Source organism: Abramis brama, assembly GCF_963993115.1.
Source record: "Abramis brama genome assembly, chromosome: 3".
In the NCBI taxonomy this organism is placed as follows: Eukaryota; Metazoa; Chordata; class Actinopteri; order Cypriniformes; family Leuciscidae; genus Abramis; species Abramis brama.
The window spans coordinates 55,320,074-55,340,677 of record NC_139965.1 but is presented as its reverse complement, the minus strand read 5'-3'; the positions used below and the strand labels follow the sequence as shown (position 1 = coordinate 55,340,677).

General features: G+C 38.3%; 1 protein-coding gene across 1 annotated transcript in view; it reads right to left on the bottom strand.

Moving 5' to 3' along the window:
* The window catches only part of phlpp2 (PH domain and leucine rich repeat protein phosphatase 2), a 74,385-nt gene that overhangs the window by 6,514 nt on the left and 47,267 nt on the right, over positions 1-20,604 (bottom strand). The window contains exons 8-19 of the mRNA XM_084109199.1: positions 17,992-18,138; positions 14,676-14,906; positions 11,270-11,472; positions 11,121-11,181; positions 9,867-9,962; positions 7,398-7,553; positions 4,670-4,870; positions 4,412-4,574; positions 3,204-3,334; positions 2,983-3,096; positions 1,297-1,491; positions 59-290 (exon numbers count right to left, since the gene is read on the bottom strand). Of these exons, the coding sequence (XP_083965325.1) occupies positions 59-290; positions 1,297-1,491; positions 2,983-3,096; positions 3,204-3,334; positions 4,412-4,574; positions 4,670-4,870; positions 7,398-7,553; positions 9,867-9,962; positions 11,121-11,181; positions 11,270-11,472; positions 14,676-14,906; positions 17,992-18,138 (1,930 nt within the window). The remainder of the gene's footprint in view (positions 1-58; positions 291-1,296; positions 1,492-2,982; positions 3,097-3,203; positions 3,335-4,411; positions 4,575-4,669; positions 4,871-7,397; positions 7,554-9,866; positions 9,963-11,120; positions 11,182-11,269; positions 11,473-14,675; positions 14,907-17,991; positions 18,139-20,604) is intronic.

Below are 20,604 nucleotides of genomic sequence, written 5' to 3'. Positions count from 1 at the left end.
GACGAAATTAAGCATCAGCCAGTTAACCTGCAGGTATGAACTGAGAAAGAGTCAATACCTCAGTGATAATAGCTTTAGCCAGTTTGACACGCTCCATCTCCTCAGCGCTCTGTTCTAGGCTGAAAACTTTCGAGAGTGCAAGAGGTTGCCCACCACGACACAGTACAGCCTGGCAGGTGCCTACGTTGGCCACAGTGAGGCTAAAGTAGCTGCCAGGCTCGGAGGACTCATGATGGATGTAACAAAGTAGAGCAGAGGCACCTAGCTTCTGGCCTGCCATGCCAAGTTTCCTGCAAAAATGCACAACAGCAACAAGAGGATTGCATTTATTATTCATATAACCAAAAATCGAAGGCTGTTTGTGAACAATGGTGTGTTCAAGTCGTATTTACAAGTTCAGAGTCCAGAGTTTCCAAGTTGGAGACGTGAGACTAAATATGGCAGATGCAGTATTTGTGTTGGCTGCAATTTGCTCATTTTCAATCAAATTAAGTAGCTAAGTCACATGTACAAAATACAATAGTATTGTACAATTACAATATATACATATTACATGTTATATATCATAAAATTATTCAGTTTACAGGACTTTCATGAGTTGAATTAAAAAAGGAAAAATACACCTGATGTGCATTCTTCATCGTTTTGTAGACGTAGAGTTAAAAAAATGTGCTGTATTTTTGTAGAAAAGGTACATTGCCATTTGCTCCAACCAAAGTCATTTGAACGCACCTGACATTGTAATTACAACTTCCCAAATCGTAAATATGATCTTACCAGGACGACTTAAGTCTTCAATCTTGAAATGTGAAACTATGTCAATCCCGTATCAATCATGTGAATCATATTTTCATATATATTATTCATTTGAATGTTCATTACCTACTTTCTGGAAAGCTTTACAAAAATAAGGGATACTGTAAAGTCAGACATTAATGCAAAGTGGACCCTGACGCAAAGTGGTGGGGTCTTGTATGACTCTACATTATCCCACCATTACATGACTACTTACCAAATAAATAAATGGACATGAAACTAAAATTACTTATGCAAGAAGAAAGAGATCACAGAGTAACACAAGAAAGTAGCACAGTGTAAGCACAATGGTCGATTATATAGTTAATATAATGTAATAATATAATGTTTGTTCATCACTTAGAAATTCATACTAAGTGACAAGCTATCAGGTGTATCAATTATTGTACAAGCAAGGTGAAGCATACAAAATGTTTTAATGAAGAAAAGAAAGCTTAATCAAATCATGCTTAATCAAAAAAATGTGTGTGCAAAACACACCTATGAGAGGTAAGGAAAGTGTTGCACATGTATACACTATCCACACTGGAGTGCTGTATCTCCTCTGCCAATACATCTCCCATGGTGCACTGCAGTAACCTGGAAACTTCCTCATTACGGTCACCATCAAAAATCCCATAAGCAGCCTCTGGACTGTCCCCGAAGCGATCCACAGCCAGCACAGACACACACAACCTGAAGGTAAAACACAAGATTTCAGTGGAACAAATTCTCTTCATGACAACAACACCCATCACATTACAAACACATTTCATTGACTGGTAATGGATACACCTATATAGGTACATACACAAACTCACTCTACCTGACAAACACACAAAAGTGGCCCCCCTTGGTGGATATAGAGTACAGAAAGAGGATTCGATATTTGAGACTGACTGCTTTGAAACTGGGGAGGTAATGCCCTTCGCAGGGGGAGCCAAGCACACTGATGTCACATTAAACATGTAGAAACAAGATCTTTAAGCCTATGGGAAGCATTCTGCATTTAAACCAGCCCCCTGCTGCGTCTTGCCCCCTGGTAACGAAATCTTCTGCGAAAACCAACGCTATGATTATTCTGAGAATGCCAGCTATTTTATGCCATCCAAGTATTTATTTGTACGTTAATTAGTTGTCTCAAAGCCACATTTCTGATATGGCAAAATATCTGGGGCCAGATTCCTGAAAAAATTAAAAAATCCTGGAGCTGGATTCGTGCAAATTACCATAATAATTATAAGCATGCACACTATTTTTGTTGAGACTGGTTTGACGGAAGTTCAACACACTGCGTCCCTATTTAAAGGGATAGTTCACGCAAAAATGAAAATTCTGTCATCATTTACTCACCCTAGAGTTGTTCCAAACCTGTATGAGTTTCTTTCTTCTGTTGAACACAAAATATATTTTAAAGAATGTTAGCATTCAAACAGTTGACGGTTGCCATTGATTTCCATAGTAGGAAAAAAATACAAAGGAAGTCAATGGGTGCCATCAACTGTGTGGTTACCAACATTCTTTAAAATATCTTCTTTTGTGTTCAACAGAAGAAAGAAACTCATACAGGTTTGGAACAAATTGAGGGTGAGTAAATTATGACAGAATTAAAAATTTTGGGTGAACTATCCCTTCAACTCATTTTAGAATTCCGAAAAAATGTATGTCTTGCAAAATCTTGCTTAATCGTGCACATCCATAGTAATATGTATTATATATGTAGCTAGACTTATGTTATAAAGCTTCACATTTGAAATAACCCAATAATTCATTAAACATCTTACCTCTGGTGTGAGTGAGTGGAGGCAGGGCTAATTTGTATATTCATAGAACCGCATATACTAAATGAGGCAAGGGTGTAGAGTTACGTGCTATTTTAAGGCATGAAAAAAAATCAAGGAAAAAACATTTAAATATGTCATTTTGGTGATCAAAGATGAGTTTTAATGGATAAAATTATTGACTACAGGGGTACTTTAAGAATATTTCGGCCCCTGATTCACTCTGGCCAAAAAAAAACGCCCACTTGGACAGGAAAGGTTTGTCTGAATGGCACACAAAACAACCAACCTAATTTTTTGTTTTGTTTTTCCGCAACATTTAGGGACTAGATAATAAGTATTTGATTAGACCGCAATGAACAAAAAAATTAAATGTCAATCTCTCATGTCTCCAGATATTGCTCACTTGTTTCTTTGACCACACATTTCCGCGTAACCATGATCCCAAAGGTTGGACGTGCCCTGTGCGTCTCCGGTTGTCATGGCTGGCTTCTGGTCCAGCTTCAATGTACTTATGTGACTGGAAGAGAGAAGGACACAGACAAGTGGGAGTGATAAAGACATAGAACAATTATCCACCTGGGTCAGAGTTCATCAGCTGCATAATGAGTGTTTGTAGCACCTCACCTGAAGAGGTTGAGCGTTTTATGCTCCAACATGAGGCTACTGTTGCCGGTCAGGTCCAGCTCTTGCAGTGTGGAAGGCATGGAGTCTGACAACAGGATTTCCGTCTGCTCATTACAGCTCACATCTACCAGCTACACAAAGAGCAGCATACTTCATGTGAAACGTTAAATATAACATAATCCGTGTAACAAACGACAGCCCAAAACAAAGAATATTTGGTTGGATTTGGGGACAAAAACAATTACATTTTGCCAGACTTAACCAAGTAAGTTTTTTAAATAGTGCCATTTTCACAATTATATATTATAAATATTGGGGGGAAAAAACAATTTATAATATAATATAATATAAAATAATATAAAAATATAATATAAAAAACAATTTATAAAAGTATAAATCACAATAAATATCAAAATGATACATGTAAACCTTAGAAACATTAAATCTAAATCAATTTAGAGAAATTTAAGTTTAGAAGTTCCGTGAAGCATCACTATTTTCCATGTTTTTACCATTTCTATGTAGATTTAGCATTTAATTTTAAAAATATATTACAATAGAAAACAGTTCTTTCAAATTGTAATAATATTTCACGGTTACACTTTATTTTAAGGTGTCATTGTTACAATGTAACTATACATTTAAGTACTGAGTAATAATAATTGACAACATGTACTTACTATAGGATTAGGATTTGGTTGAGGGTTAGTTGCATGTAATTATGCATAATTTACTGTTATTACTATATGTAACATATGTAACAAGGACACTGTAAAATAAAGTGTAACCTATTTCACAATCAACTAAATGCAGCCTTGGGTAGCATATGAGACTTCTTTCAAAAACATTTAAAAAAAAACTTAATTATTCCATACTTTTGACCGGTAGTGTATGTAAATGTCCATTTAAGACCTGCATTTAAAACTTGGATTTTAATATTTTTAAATGTATGTAGTTTTATTCAAACATTTGCATATCAACCATAATTGATCTCTATAAACATTGATGATACCTAATAAACTATTTTTTTTTGTGACCTAAATTGCAGCAATTGTCTATCCATACATTTAAAATCGGATCTTTTTTCTGCTTTCCATTTGTTCCTGCCGCCTGTTGACACTGTGGTTGACCCTTTAGATCCTTTACAATATTTATGGCCAGGCTTTCACATGCCCTGGTCATCATATGTCACCCAAACGCACACTGACCTTGATCTCGGGGAGGCTGAGGACCTCTGGGAACACGCTGATATGGTTGGAGTGGGCGATGAGGGTGTGCAGTCTCTTGCAGCTGGACACAGTGGAGGGGATCGTTTTCAGCTTGTTCCCACTCAGATTCAACTCCTCCAGTACCTCCAGTTTACTGAGTTTGCTGAAAACAGAACAAAGGGTGATTTATACAGATATAACCATTGATCTTTCTTGAATGATGTAGATGGAAGTATACTAGTAGTGAAGTATAGGTACCTAGCAGGGAAGGACAGCAGTTGGTTATAAGCCATATGCAAGACCCGCAGGTTCTGATGTCCCACCAGTAGAGCAGCGCAGTTCTCATTGAGGTTGTTTCCTGTGAGATAGAGTTCCTGCAGGGTGCTGAGGCTCTCCTCTGATTGGCTGCTCGGCGGGATTGTCTCCAGTGCATTAGCAGACACATTCAGATACTTTAAACTAGTAGACGAGAAGAAAAAGGAAAGGCAATTTGGTGAATATTGCTTTTTGTTTCATTTAAACAGCAATGTTGATAAAACAAAACATCATCTTGGATATAACCAAAGCCTCTGAGCTGCAGTACATCTTTCAGCATTAGAGATGCTTAATGGCTGACAAGTAAATTAACCCACAGGAAATGGAAGAGCTGCGAGCGCTTCTGGCTCATATTACTGTGTCTCATTGAGCCATATCTTCCTTTACACATCCAGTCTTTGTAGAAGCATGTCACTTTATGCACTTATACTGTGTATATACAGTGTTGGGCTCGTTACTAAAGTAATATTAACTTCCTGGCAACGGAAATTTGTTACACTACTAGTTATATTAGTTTTCCATTACACCCTACAGAAGTGGAAATTGCGTATTTTCTCCTCAAAATTTTGACTTTGCATATGCACCTCTTTGTGAATGTTAGGGTAACCTATATTTAAATTATATTTATAGACTATATTTAAATATCCCGCCTTCCTGGCAGAGGCTATTTACACTAACTCCGCCCACTGACACCTGGTTGGGCCAAATAAAATGACGGAAGACGCTGCATTGCCAACAGTAGCAATAGTGTAGGGGTAAGGCGGTGGGGCAGAACATTTTTACGCAAATTGCCCCGAGTTCAAATGCGTCTTTTGCCGAACTCGCTCTACTCCTTCTTCCCCCCATCACATCTCAGATCGGAAAGGTATTTATTTTCCAAAAAATTAAGAAAATATTCGAAAAGTGGAAATAAAGTGTCTAACGTGTGTTTAATAATAAAATATTTATTGGTTATGGTTAAGAGTGGGTCTAGGGAGGGCTTTACTGTCCCAATAAGACGGCATCCATTTAATAATTTTATTAAATATAATCATTTACACTATGTTATTATTGCACACCGTTTAATGTACAACAACACTGTGGTGCTAATTAAATCTGCCACTATATTTATCAGTATAAATAGCATCTAACTACTATTTAAACTTGTTGCAAAGAAAATACTCCTATTTTTACATAGTGTAAATACAATCTATCGCTATTAGCACTTAATGCAAATAGCCGCTGCCTTAAATTACTTATATCGTATTACTTAAGACAGAATCATAATTTCTATTCATATAATTATGCAATCTGTTGAGCATATTAGCTTCCAGCACTGTCTTCCCTGTGTTTTCACTTCCGCGATTGCTGTAATGATTCAAGAGGAAAACCAAATAATTCATAACCCGCCTGTCTCTTCCGATGACAAACTTCCACTACACTTACGCATTCTGTTCCACACATACCAAAGGAACCTTTCTACACATTAAAAAACATGAAGCTAATAAACATAAAATTACGACAGCATATGATTTGTATGTGATTTTCATGTGATTTGGGCTATTTTTATAAGAAGAAAACATGTTTACATGAGAAATGCTATGCAGGTGTAACGATTAGCTTAATCTTAAATGCTACAAATAACATATTTTTGCCTCCTCATATGACCAAAATCCACATTAGATTGCAATCAGAAGTTATTACAAGCACTCGATGATGGTTTACAGTGAGTTTTTGGTAAAAGCGTAGTATTAATCTCATAAATTGTTGTGTGTAGCTTGATGCTAATTGTAGCAATAATTCACCTGTTACCCAGATACAATTATATTTCATGATGTATTTTGACAAAATAATTCATGTATGGTCGTAAGAAAAAAATTTCCTGAAAGATTTTTGATAATAGGTGGGCATGATGTATATCTTATAAAAAATATAAATCAAAATATTAAATATATTTATGGCAGAGTGAGCAGAAACAAAAATTAAATATGTTCATGCATCTTTTTTAAATTGAAATATTTAGTTAAACACTACTCTACTTAGGTCTACTTAGGTCTACTTACTTATTATGTTTACAACCAATGTGATGTATATATATATATATATATATTCATTTTTGGGAACTATTCCTTTAATTCTATATTTTCCACGAGTCTGATAAACACTGCTCTGATTAAATTATAAATTACATAATCTGATATTAAATTAAAAAGATCTTGCCCAATTGAATAACTTTTTGTTAGTAGCTTGGCTCTAGTTTAACTACTTTGAAACTGTAGCTACAAGTTATTTAAAGTAGCTTCTGCAACTCTGAGTATATATCTGTAATATCTTCTGCAGATAATATATAGCGAAAGAGAAGTTTCCAGAGAATTCCCTGGTTTGATAAGTTCCAGTAAAAGGCTAGGAGGTCTAATGAAGAGCTCAAGCAGAAGGGCTAAAGGTCCACAGAGCAGAGAGAGACACAGCTGCAGCTAGCACTGCACCTGTCACATGAAGAAATTGCAATAAAAAGAGGAAAAACATTAGGAAAACGGGTGGAGCTAGAGAGAGAGAGAGAGAGAGAGAGAGAGAGAGAGAGAGAGAGAGAGAGAGAGAGAGAGAGAGAGAGAGAGAGAGAGAGAGAGAGAAAGAAAGCACAGCCCAGAGAGTAAGAGGAACAGAGAGAGGACAGAAGGAGGGAGTGACCTACTTTAAGGCCTTGTAGAAGAAGCTCTCTGGCAGTTCTCGCAGCTTGTTGTGCTGCAGGTCGAGTGTTTCCAGTGGGATGTGGTCAAGCAGGTCAGCCAGTCTCTCCAACCTATTGTTTCCAGCCAGCAGTTTACGCAGACTCAGACTGCTAAGAAGTCTGAAAGCAAGGAGGGATAGAGAAAAAAAACACTGTGACACTGTTAACATATTCAGTCTTAAATGAGGGTAGAAACTCAAAAAAACATCAATGCCTAGACACCTTCAAAGGAAAATTTTGTCCAATAATTAAAATTCTAACTATTTATTCATCATCATTTAATTCCAAACTCTTTTTGCTGTATTTTATTTCTGCGGAATAAAAAAGGAGAGGTTTTTTAAAAAATGCAAGAAAAAAACGGTGGGGGGTTGGATCAATTTGCGTTTTTTTTTTTTTTCTGATATAAATTGTGATTGTACGGAGCCCCTGAGGGGACCTGTGAAAAAAAAAAAAAAATAGGACTTTCGCGTGCGCATGAGAAACTTTCGGTTTGCGTTATAGCGTCATTAATACAAATGTGGAAATATGGATGATGTATAACTGCAGCAGAGGATGACTATTTTATTCTGCAGTGCGGAACTGAGGAAGAGCTGATGACGGAACAGTTTGATCAAGATAAATAGCAATCGTGTGAACTTTACTTCTTTAAAAAAATGTTTCCTTCATCTCAATAGCAGAAGATTATTAGCCTGTTGTTTATTTTTTATCAATACACATACAAATACAAAGTTTATTAAAAGTAGGCCTATATTCAAAGTTAATAAAATGATTTGAATTGTGACTAAAATATGCCTCTAAGTCTTGTCTTTAATAGCACCTTGCTTGAGATTTTTGCTAAAATATACACTTCAAAACATGTCAAACAACAACATAAATGATATATACATCATCCATATTTCCACATTTGTATTAATGAGGCTATAACACAAACCGAAAGTTTCTCGTGCGCACGCGAAAGTTTCTCGTGCGCACGCGATAGTTTCTCGTGCCCACGCGAAAGTTTCCCGTGCGCACGCGAAAGTTTCTCGTGCGCACGCGAAAGTCCTATTTTTTTTTTTTTTTTCACAGGTCCCCTCAGGGGCTCCGTATGATTGAGATGTAATATGCAATTTTTATAAATAAATAAAATGTTACTGGAGGTTTGCTGCGCTTGTTTGCAGGGCTGTAGAATTTGTCCAAAACTTTTGTGAATATATCAATATGTACTAATAAAAATTGTACTGTAAAATAAAATGAATATTACTACATTAAAATATTAAACAAAAAAATATATTTTAAAGAAATATTTCTATTGTAATAATTCAGTGTGAAATAAAGTAAAAAAAAAATCATTTTGTTTTACAATACAACTGTAAAAATCTTAATTTCTTCATTTTCAAACGATAATTATTATTTATTTTTTTCGAAATAAAATCTTTTATTTCGGCAAAAGACCACACGGAGCTCTTCAATCTTCTCTTTTGGTCCGACAACAAATGTTTGACTCGCATTTAAAAAGAACACAATGCCTCGCTGCATTTGAGAGTTGCACCAAGCCATATCACAATTTTGGTTTCATTTCGATTAATCATGCAGCCCTAATATACATGTACAACTAAAAGTCTTCTGAAGACAAACAATAGTATTGTGTGAGCAACAGACACAAAATTAAGAAATTATTCACTTAAATATAATTTTAAATATTATTTACACCTATAATTTGACCAGGTTTGACATTAAGTTCTTGTATTTGTTGTAACCAAAAACTGGCAAGCTAGATCGATTTTGCAATGAAGAATGATATTTGACAGCTGTAACTAAAGATTTTCAGTAAACATGTTTTTGTTTACTCACGATATAAGGAAAATACAACCACAGTACGAATTTGCAATGACACGAGGCTGAGTACATAACAACCGAATTCTCCTTAAAGATGAACTATTTCTTTAAAACCCCAACACAGCATTTTCCTGCGAGGCAAAGAGTGCAACACTCACAGCCTCAAATGGGACACAAACTTCAAGCCGCATATTATCTCATTTGTGCACGGCTTTTAGCTCTTTCAGATGCAAATGCCGGAATGTTAATGTGGAATTAGCTGTGAAATGGTGCTTTCATCTGCTTGGCGTTTACATCACTCTGCTTTGAGACAGCAGAGTGGCCACATCAAGCGTCTGCTGATGAACGCTGTCCCATTTCTATTCAGATCCACCGTCTGGCCAGAGAGTCGCTTAACCGACATCATTCAAATCAAACGGGCAATTTTTGTTGAATAAATAAGTACAAAATGCTGACATTAAGATTCTGAGATGGGGGAGCAGTAGGACATTTTCTTTTTAGAGGGAAAATGCAAATGCAGTTTATGAGGGTCTGAACACACACACACACACACACACACACACACACACACATACATACACACATACATACATGCATACACACAAATGCGCGCACCTGGCTGGGAGCTCAGACAGCAGATTATGGGAGACGTCCAGCACCTCAATCTTCCGGCTGTCACACACCCAGTCTGGCAGGTATTCCAGGAGATTCCTGCAGGAGGGAAGTGAATTAACTCCAGGCTAATTACATGAGAGCATTAGCATTGTACAAGAATGTGCGAGGTAAAGGACGTGACTGCTGCGCATTGAGCCTCTTGTAAATGAGCTGATGAACATTTGGTACCATTTGCATTACAATGTTGTAGTGCAAGTACACTAATAAGTACAGAGCAGCGTTATTTTAGCATTATTTATCTCATTATAGTATTTCATATTATTTGAATTAGCATTTATTTTAATTTTTTAAGTTATGTTTTAGTAATTGTGTTATGCACTTCTAGCCTGGGAAAACCAAATTTAGATTTGCTCTGCAAGTAGTCTGGCAAAGAGCTCATTCAAGCCCATTTCTAATCCGTCGAAATCGCGGCACCAATCAGAAACGTTGGGGCGGGCTTTACACGATGACGATCGCTCTGATTGGTTTTAGGTCTATCCAATTGCGCCCAGAGGCATTTGAGCGACGTCCATTCAACTTTTAAATGCATTATTATATTCAAATTGCAAACACATGAGGACAGTCTCCATGAAAGACCCACTGGCAGATGAACGTGCTACTACATTTCTCTCCGAAACGGTAGGAAATTAAATTAGATTTAATAGAGGATTTTAACTGTGACAAGATGATTGACAGGGCAGTTTACGTGACAGGATGGACGCGACAGATCCGTCCGATAAAGATGACGAAGTAGCCTAGTATGTCCCAAAGCTTGCCTACTTTTTTGCTACACATTCAAAAGTAAATACCTTTTCTTCACAAAAAGAGTACATACTTTTATGGCGTCGTGTAACTTAGGCGAATTGGGACGCAGCATATGGCTTTACACGATGACGATCGCTCTGATTGGTTTTAGGTCTATCCAATTGCGCCCAGAGGCATTTGAGCGACGTCCGTTGGTGACACCCCTTTGGAAATGAGTTATTAATGAAGCTTTGCCAGACCATAACTCAGTTACTACTGAGAATGGTCTGGTTTTAACCAGGCTAATGCACTTCTGGACCAATGGTCCAAAATGCTGCTGTTTAGTTTGTGCAGCATTTTTCAATTTAGTCTGGGCAGAAAAAATTACTTGGCGCAGGAAATTGTCGCAACTGATTAGGATACGGTATGCACAAATTACAGAATGAATATGTCAGTTCATTATATGCTTACCTTGATAGGTCCATATGTGTTAGTTGGTTGGGAACAGGGTAGATGTTCACCGTGGTCAGACCTAAGAAAAATAATACAGTGATTATGATAATAATATAATGAAAATGTCTGTAAATCTTTTGGCGTCGAACATTTCTATTTGCACTCACGGTTGTTATTGGCGTGGAGTGTGCGCAGAGTGAAGCCGCTGAGTGTCAGGGATCCCAGCTGGTTTCGCTGACACTGCAGCATCTCCAGACTACAGAACGCGCTCAGGTCTAGAGAGGTCAACTGGTTGTCTCTCAGGTCAAGCTGGGTGAGATGTTTTACAGGCTCCAGAGTTTCACTTTTAACACAGCGGAGGCCATTTAACCTACAAACAAAAAGACAGTCAGCTGCAAAGAATCCAAACAGCAAAAAGAAGTGAAGAATATAAACAGCAAAAATGCTGTATGTTGGTGGACAAAGAAATAAACATAATATCAGATGGAAGAGTGGAGATCCAAGACACTGAACATTGAGAATATGTGCATGTTATCTTATATGAATAAATACACTTACATTTTAAGGTCAGTAAAAATGTTTGTACTGTACAGTATCTTTTACTTGTGCAAACAAAAAAGTGACATTGCTTATGCAATAATGCAAATAATTCAATATTATTTAATATTATTATAATAACAATCATTCGAATGATACGTACAAATGAACTAGTTAAAAAAAACATTCACTAATTAATTTGAGTCATGAAGGTCAAATGAGAACGCTTTAGATTCTAGAGAGCATTTGATTGGATTGAAAATCTGATGAGAAGCTAAAGTGCAGAGTGATGTCATCAAAATCATTTATCCATATTGGTGGAAACGTGAGAATGTAAGTTTTGAATGCTTATATCTTCTAAATGTGAATTTTGTCATTGTTTTGGAGCACACTAGCTTATACACTGAACAAAATTATAAACGCAACACTTTTGTTCCTGCCCCCATTTTTCATGAGCTGAACTCAAAGATCTAAGACTTTTTCTATGTACACAAAAGGCCTATTTCTCTCAAATAATGTTCACAAATCTGTCTAAATCTGTGTTAGTGAGCACTTCTCCTTTGCCGAGATAATCCATCCACCTCACAGGTGTGGCATTTCAAGATGCTGATTAGACAGAATGATTATTGCACAGGTGTGTCTTAGGCTGGCCACAATAAAAGGCCACTTGTTTGATTTGTAAACAATATTTCAGAGAAATAGGCCTTTTGTGTACATAGAAAAAGTCTTAGAAAAAGGCAAAAACAAAAGTGTTGCGTTTATAATTTTGTTCAGTATAGATAACAGTAAGGCTAACATATTCATACTAAAAGCCCAAAAAAACTTTCGTTTAACCGAACGGCTACCCGTTACGAGAGACGCCACACAGTTCGCTAATGACTATCACATCCAAATGATAAGGGCATTAAACCTTTCTGTTTCTCGCAGCCCCCCATGAACTCAAATTCCCACTCACATCTGCTGTTTGCACACTTTCTGCCCATGAGATCGGTGTATGTGAGGAATCTGAGTGGTGACTCGTGTCAAGTGCAGTGGGATAATCCATCAGAAAAACTCTGAGCTTGTTCAGGTGACAGACGCCTCCCCTCTTTCCCGTTTCAGACGCCGCGTGAGTTCCCACCACAGCTCAGCTCTGGCTGGATTTCTAATCCACAGCAGGTGCAGTCAGGACCCAGAAAATCCACAAACCTCAGTCTGTTTCACTCAGGTGAGTCACAGACTGTGAGCTGTGATCAAAACCACAGGCTGTTTAAAAATGACTTTATGAGAAGAGCAAATGTGACTTTGTTAGCGACAGGGCAGTCTAAACCTCAGACGACCGGTCCACAGACCACCCACAGTCCGTTTACTAACCGTCTGATGCATTTTGCACTCAAAAAAGGCAAACGCAGACCAAAATCAACATTTCCAACCTTTTATGAAATTGAAAGCAAGGGCACACAGATTATGATTTATGTTATGATAAGTTATGTTAACAAGGGTTGATACAATAACGCTTTTGAAGATAAAATAAGATGAAATAAATCACTAGATTTGTCAGTTTTCCAGATTAGTGACATCAAATATTTGTTTCTCTCAAATAATGTTCACAAATCTGTCTAAATCTGTGTTAGTGAGCACTTCTCCTTTTCCGAGATAATCCATCCACCTCACAGGTGTGGCATATCAAGATGCTGATTAGACAGAATGATTATTTTGAAGATAAAATAAATCACTAGATTTGTCAGTTTTCCAGATTAGTGACATCAAATATTTGTTGTTGGAAGAACTTGCACTACTGTTCAAAAGTTTGGGGTTGATTCAATTTTTTTCCAAAATATTTTTTTTTAAAGAAGTCTCTTATGCTCATCAAGGCATTTATTTGATCACAAATACAATAAAAAGTAATATTAATATGAAATATTATTGCAGTTTAAAATAACTGTATTCAAATATATTTAAAACATTTCAGCATCATTACTCCAGTCTTCAGTGTCACATGATCCTTCAGAAATCATTTTAATATGCTGATTTGCTGCTCAAGGAACATTTCATATTGTTATAAATGTTGAACACAGTTGTGCTACTTAATATTTAATATTCTTAATTTGTTTTGAAAGAACGTTCAAAAGAATAGCGTTTATTTGAAATAGATTTTTTAAAATAAAATTATAAATGTCTTTACTGTCACTTTTGATCAATTGAATGCATCCTTGTTTAATAAGCTTAATTTAATATATGAAAAAACCTTCTTGACTCCAAACTTTTGAACTGTAGTGTAGAAGCAGGTAAACTCTAAAGGCCCTTGCACACTGAGTCCGAAATTCGGATCCGAAATTTTCGCACGTTAAAAAATAAATACGACCTCACGTTATGTCAATCACGCTTGCACACTGCCTTCGAAACTTTCGTCCGTCATAAAAAAATTCGGATCAGGTTCGATTTTCTGCGTTTTCGCATCCGTAGCAAGCATTTTGAATGGTGTTTTGACAGTTCAGAGCCACCAAATCACGAATACGAAAAAACGCATACGAAAATTTCAGACTCAGTGTACAAGGGCCTTAACTCTAATTTCCACATTTCGTTATCAGTGGAGAATGCCAGGTCATTCTTTTTTTTCTTTTTTTTAGCACCTATTATCTATTTTTGTGGTGTGATACAAAAACAGCAAACCGTGGCTGGATGCTTTATGTGTCAGACAGATGGGCATTTTCAAAATGGGCTTTTTTTTTTTTTTTTTGGCCAGAATAATCTACAAAGAGGCCCAGATTTGAATGCTGAAGTCTGGCTGCGTGAGACTAGCGACAGGGCCACCTGTGAGAACAAATAGAGCTGTGCTGCTGTCAACTCCGTGATTTACTGATAGGTGATCTTATTACATTACTATTGTATATTGATCCTGCATTATGCATAAAGTCTGAGCTGAGAGTAATAACACACTGACAGGTGACAGACAGAAGAGAGAGAGAACGGATGAACAGAAGGAGCCCGACAGTATGACGCACAAAGATAGATAGATGGAGAGAGAGAAAGAGGAAGATGTTTCTAATAGCTCACCGTAAATCAATACTCTTAATGTGACTCATTCGTAGCAGACTGCACAGATTCAGAGTCTCCACCCTGTTCCCAGCCATCGCCAGCTTGTCCAGGGCACAGAGCCGCTCCACCACGACGGGGATGTGAGGAAAAACGTTGAAGGAAAGTCCCAAGCTGCAGAGCTGCACGAGGCTGCCCAGCTCCTCTGGAAGAGAATCCAAGCGATTCCCATCCAAACACAGTGTCTGTAAGCTGAAGAGATAATAGTCTATGAATTCACAGCCAGACAGACTCACTTTTAAGATATGGGAAATGATATGGGATGTGGTTACTATTAAAAATGCTGGTTTGTCAATACTGTTTATTTGTTAATATTTATAGCTGTGGGGGTTTAATAGTAAATAGCCTATTAGTAAATAAAATAAAATAAAAAAACGTATTTTTTATTACATAGATGGAAAGCTTTACCATCTTTTTAATTGCTTTGCTCTTTGCCCCAGATCCCAACCTTTTGTCCACAATAGTGGACTAAAATACCACTTACAGTTATGCTATATTATAACTATATTTCTTATGCGAACCATATTTCTTCTGTGCATATATGCTATTATTAATAAATGTAATTGTTTATTGAACACTGGTGTCTTTTTTGTTCATATTTCTATGCCTAAAAACATCTCCCCCTTAACTGTGGTAAAATTATATTTATATATAAGAATTCATGGCCTCTCGTATAATGTTGCTTTAATAAATGAACCATTATATTATATTATTATGCAGAATGCATGGCCTCACATAGAATGTTGCTTTAATAAATGAACATATATGAATGACAATATAATATAATATGATGTAATATAATGTAATGTAACTGTAACGTATATGTTCTGGGGTTTTTTTCACTCTGTTCCTGTTTTTCTGAGTTCCTAGTTAGCTTCCCCATTTGTTAATTTGTTTCCTTAGTCCCTAATTTCCACACACCTGTTCTGTTTCTATTTGATTATGTTCTCTGTGTACTTAAACCCTGAGTTCTGTCTGTTCATTGTTTCATCAGTTTAACGTGGTTGTGTCAATTTATTTGCTCCTACAATCTCCTGTGTATTCCCAGTTCAGATTTATTAAAGATGATTTTTGTTCCTGAATTCCTGCCTTATGCGCTTCAGTACAATCACAGCCGTTAGTTATTTCCCCATTCGCCTGCATGTTTGAGTTCTCATTAGTCTCCTAAGTTACTGATTAATTAGTTATTCTGTTTTTGCTGTGTCCTGATTACTTCCCTTTGTTTGCCTCATGCATTTATATCCTGAGTTTCTGACTGTTCCTTTGTCCGTTCTCGTTTATTCAAGTGGCCACAGCTACCTGTTACAGAAGGACGGACCCTGATATTGAGTTATTGATTTAATCAAAATGGACTTACCAGTGGTGAACCTCCTCCACCTCCCCGAAACGAGGAATTTGATGGAGTATTTGGGCTGGATACTCCAGCACGAAGGACTTCCCCTTACAGCCCACGACCCAGAGCCCAACCAGCAATCACCCTGCCGCGATCCAAGAGCCATCGCTCCTGAGCCTCAAAACGCGTCTGACCAGGTGCGAGTGCCGGCAACGTCGCCCGTCCTCTATAATTCTCCTGTGATTCCTGTATGCCCTCCCAGCCTTCCTCTCCCGCCTCCTCTTCAGACCTTAGCCTGTCCCACTGATCAGTTTCCGATGTCCCCCTTCAGCCCCTCTGCCTCTCCACTACCTCCTCTCTGTGGTGTGGATCCAACTCAGGACAGCCGTTGACCAGTGCCGCCTGAATGTATGGATCCCCTGGCTCCGCCTCCAGCCGTCGTTCCTGCCGCTCTACCCCGTCCTGTCGTCCAGGCTCCTCTGCTCCTCCCTTCCTCAGCTCCACCAGGGACTATCAACCTTTTGGCTCCACCGGGTTCCCTCGATCCTCTGGCTCCACCTTGGTCGGATGTCGCCACTACAACGCCAAGGACTTACGAGTCATCTGCTATGCTCTGCCTCTCCACCCCCACGGCTCCGTCTGGCTCCACCCTACCGCTGGTTCCGCATCGGCCCTCAGTCGCCTCGTCTCCGCCTCAGTCCTCCGGTACCCTGGCTCCCCCTCAGGGGGTCATTGCTGCTGCTCCATCGCGGCCTCCGAAGCCTGCGATCTTTCTCTGGACCCTCTGCTCTTCGTCTGCACGTTGGGCTCCTCCACCATTGGCTCCGTCATCATCCATCATCCGTATGGGGTCAAGGCTCCTCCCTCCTTCGACTCCTCCAGGCTGAGCTCTGGGCTCACGTTGGCCTGCGTCTGATCCTGAATCCTCCTTTGCTCCTCCTACCACCTGTGGCTGTTTCTGCATCATTGGTCAGCCCTTCACCTGCTCCTTATCCTTCTACAGAGCTCCCGCCCTCCCTCCTCAGTTGGACCCTACGCTGCAAAGACACGCCTCTCCATAAGGGGGCGTTGTCACATTCACGTTCAGTTTCTGTTGGTTATTTCCCTGTTTGCTTGCCTTCATTAGTCTCAGTTACTGATTGATTAGTTATTCTGTTCAGCTGTGTCCCGATTAATTCCCTTTTTTGCCTCATGCATTTAAACCCTGAGTTTCTGTCTGTTCCTTTGTCCGTTCTCATTTATACAAGTGTCTGTGTATTCTGATTCTCCTGAGTTTTCCTAAGTGTTATATTAAAAGATAATATAATATAATATAGATGCTGATCATTTTAAGGACACTAATATTGACAGATATGGTCAGCACTATCCAGTAAGATTCCACTGCAGGCTTCCTGCATGCTCAGAGCACCTCATATAAGCTGAGCAGAGAGCAGTAAAACTAGGCTGATTTTTATGCTTGATTTAATCTGGTAGCGTAATATGCACGGCTGAACTTCATGCATTTTACTGGCTCATTTTGAGGGGGAAAAAGAACTTCGCTTGACAGGCTCTTTGGTACCACACTGACTGTAATTGCAGGAGCAGTGGTGCTATAAAGCACTGAATAATTTAAATACAATCATGCAAATCAAAGGATTATTTAGATTATAACCCATAATCACACTCATTATGTTGTGCAATGTTTTTCAAATGACCTACAAGGTCCTACATTTGTGCACTTACAAAAGTTGAGCTGATTACAAAAAGAGAAGCCATTTTGGCAATAACAAAAAGGATCAGTGACTTCAGAAATGTAACTAAACAAGCACATATTTTCTCTTTTAGATCAGCTACAAAAATAGCAACAAACAAACAACAGCATATTATTTGCAGGTTAAAATCTGCCCAAAAGAGCAGCCGCAGATGGTGTGTTGTGCACAGTAAAGTCGTGTAATGTGCGCTGACCTCTGGAGGTTGTCGATGTGGGCCGGGATCGCACTGAGACCATTGCAGGACAGATAGAGCTCTGTCAGTGTCAGGATCTCACACACCGACTCCGGGAATACGCCCAGGCCATTGTGAGAAAGGTTCAAGCTCTTCAGCTGGGCAAATCTGCGGAAATATTCAGTGCTCTTAATGGACAAGGTTATTTCCTGATGATAAGACTCTATCATAAGACATGAGAAACACTTATGCATAATGGACTTACAACAAATGCATTTAGAGAGCAAGCCGTTAGAAGAAGCCTGCCTAACTGTTTCTCTAAATGTACAGTATCTCACAAAAGTGAGTACAGCCCTCACATTTCAGCAAACATTTTAGTATATCTTCTCAAGGGAACATACTATAGAAATGAAACTTGGATATACTTTAGAGTAGTCAATGTGCTGCTTGTATAGCAGTATATATTTACTGTCCTCTGAAAATAACTCAACATACAGCCATTATTGTCAAAATAGCTGGCAACAAAAGTGAGTGCACGCTAAGTGATAATAGCTGTATGTTGTTTAACCATGCAAAGCCACATGTCCTATTTATCATTTTCATGTTTTTGGCTGCTTGACAGGACCATACAAATTTATGTATCTTGTATTAGAGCAGTTAAAATTTGTGCTTTGAGTACAATTTTCTCATACTGACCACTGGATGTTCAACATGGCACCTCATGGCAAAGAACTCTCTAAGGATTTGAGAATTAGAATTGTTGCTCTCCACAAAGATGGCCTTAGGCTATAAGAAGATTAGTAACACCCTGAAACTGAGTTACAGTACAGGCCAGGGTCATACAGAGGTTTTCCAAGACGGGTTCCACTTGGAACAGGTCTCGCGAGGGTCAATCAAAGAAGTTGAGTCCTCGTGCTGTGCGTCAGGTGCAGAAGCTGGCTTCAAAAAACAGACACATGATCGTGCCAGCATTGCTTTAGAGGTTGCAGAAGCGGAAGGCTCAGACCATACACCACACACTGCAACAAGTCGGTTTGCATGGCTGTCGTCCCAGAATGAAGCCTCTTCTGAAGCTGGCTCACAAGAAAGCCCACAAACAGTTTGCTGAAAGCAACCTGTCCAAGAGCATGAATTACTGGAACCATGTCCTGTGGCCTGATGAGACCAATATAAACTTGTGTGGTTCAGATGGTGTCCAGAATGTGTGGCGACGCCCTGGTGAGGAGTACCAAGAAAATTGTGTCTTGCCTACAGTCAGGCATGGTGGTGGTAGCATCATGGTCTGGGGCTGCATGAGTGCTGCTGGTACTGGGGAGCTGCGCTTCATTGAGGGAAACATGGATTCCAACATGTACTGTGACATTCTGAAGTAGAACATGATGCCCTCCCTTCAGAAACTGGGCCGAACGCCATGATAACGACCCCCAAACACACCGCCAAGATGACATCTGTCTTGCTGAGGAAGCTGAAGGTGAAGGTGATGGAGTAGCCAAGTATTTCTCCAGACCTGAACCCTATTGAGCACCTGTGGTGATCCTCAAGCAGAAGGTGGAGAAGCACCATGTGTCTAACATCCATCAGCTACATGATGTCATTATGGAGGAGTGGAAGAGGATCCCAGCAACAACCTGTGCAGCTCTGGTCAACTCCATGGCCAGGAGGATTAAGGCAGTGCTAGATAACAATGGTGCTCACAAAAAATATTGACACTTTTGACACAGTTCTGAGATGTTCACTTAGGGTGTGCTCACTTTTGTTGCCAGCTATTTTGACAATAATGGCTGTATGTTGAGTTATTTTCAGAGGACAGTAAATATATACTGCTATACAAGCAGCACATTGACTACTCTAAAATATATCCAAGTTTCATTTCTATAGTATTGTCCCTTGAGAAGATATACTAAAATGTTTGCTGAAATGTGAGGGGTGTACTCACTTTTGTGAGATACTGTATATAAGGCCAGCAACTGTTAAAAATCACCATTGTAACCATACAGCCAACACATAACCATACGAGGTGTCAATCAGTGAATCCTCAAATGTGGTATTTGAGCAGAAACTATGGTTCCCATGGTAAATTTCTATAAAGGAGCTCCCTGGAGACAAATTAAGTAAAGAGACATGTGCAATGGAGATGTCCGACAGTTTTGATCCAAATGTAGACAATATGTGTTCTGGAAGACCAATTTAGTAGTCATCTTTATTATCCCATGGGGAGACTTTCAGTGAATTTTGCAGGCATGACAAAAGGACAAGAAAAACCATCAAACACCTTCTATAAATATTAAAAATCAAAATAAGTAATCTGCCATATAAAATTAATCTCTTCATTATTACATGTTCAAGTCATAAAATCATAAAAATGTAAGTTAGATATCAGAAAAATGTCAGTTAAAAAGAATAAAAAATTAATACTTTTATTCAGCAAGGACACTTTAAATTCACAATGTTACAAAATATTTTTATTTCAAATAAATTAAATAAAGTTTATTAAAGAATCCTAAAGAAAAAGTACATCACAATTTCCACAAAAATATTAGGCAGCATGACTAAAATAAATTAAATATTGATTATAATAATAAGAATTTGAGCATCAATATATTACAATGATTTCTGAAGGATCATGTGACACTG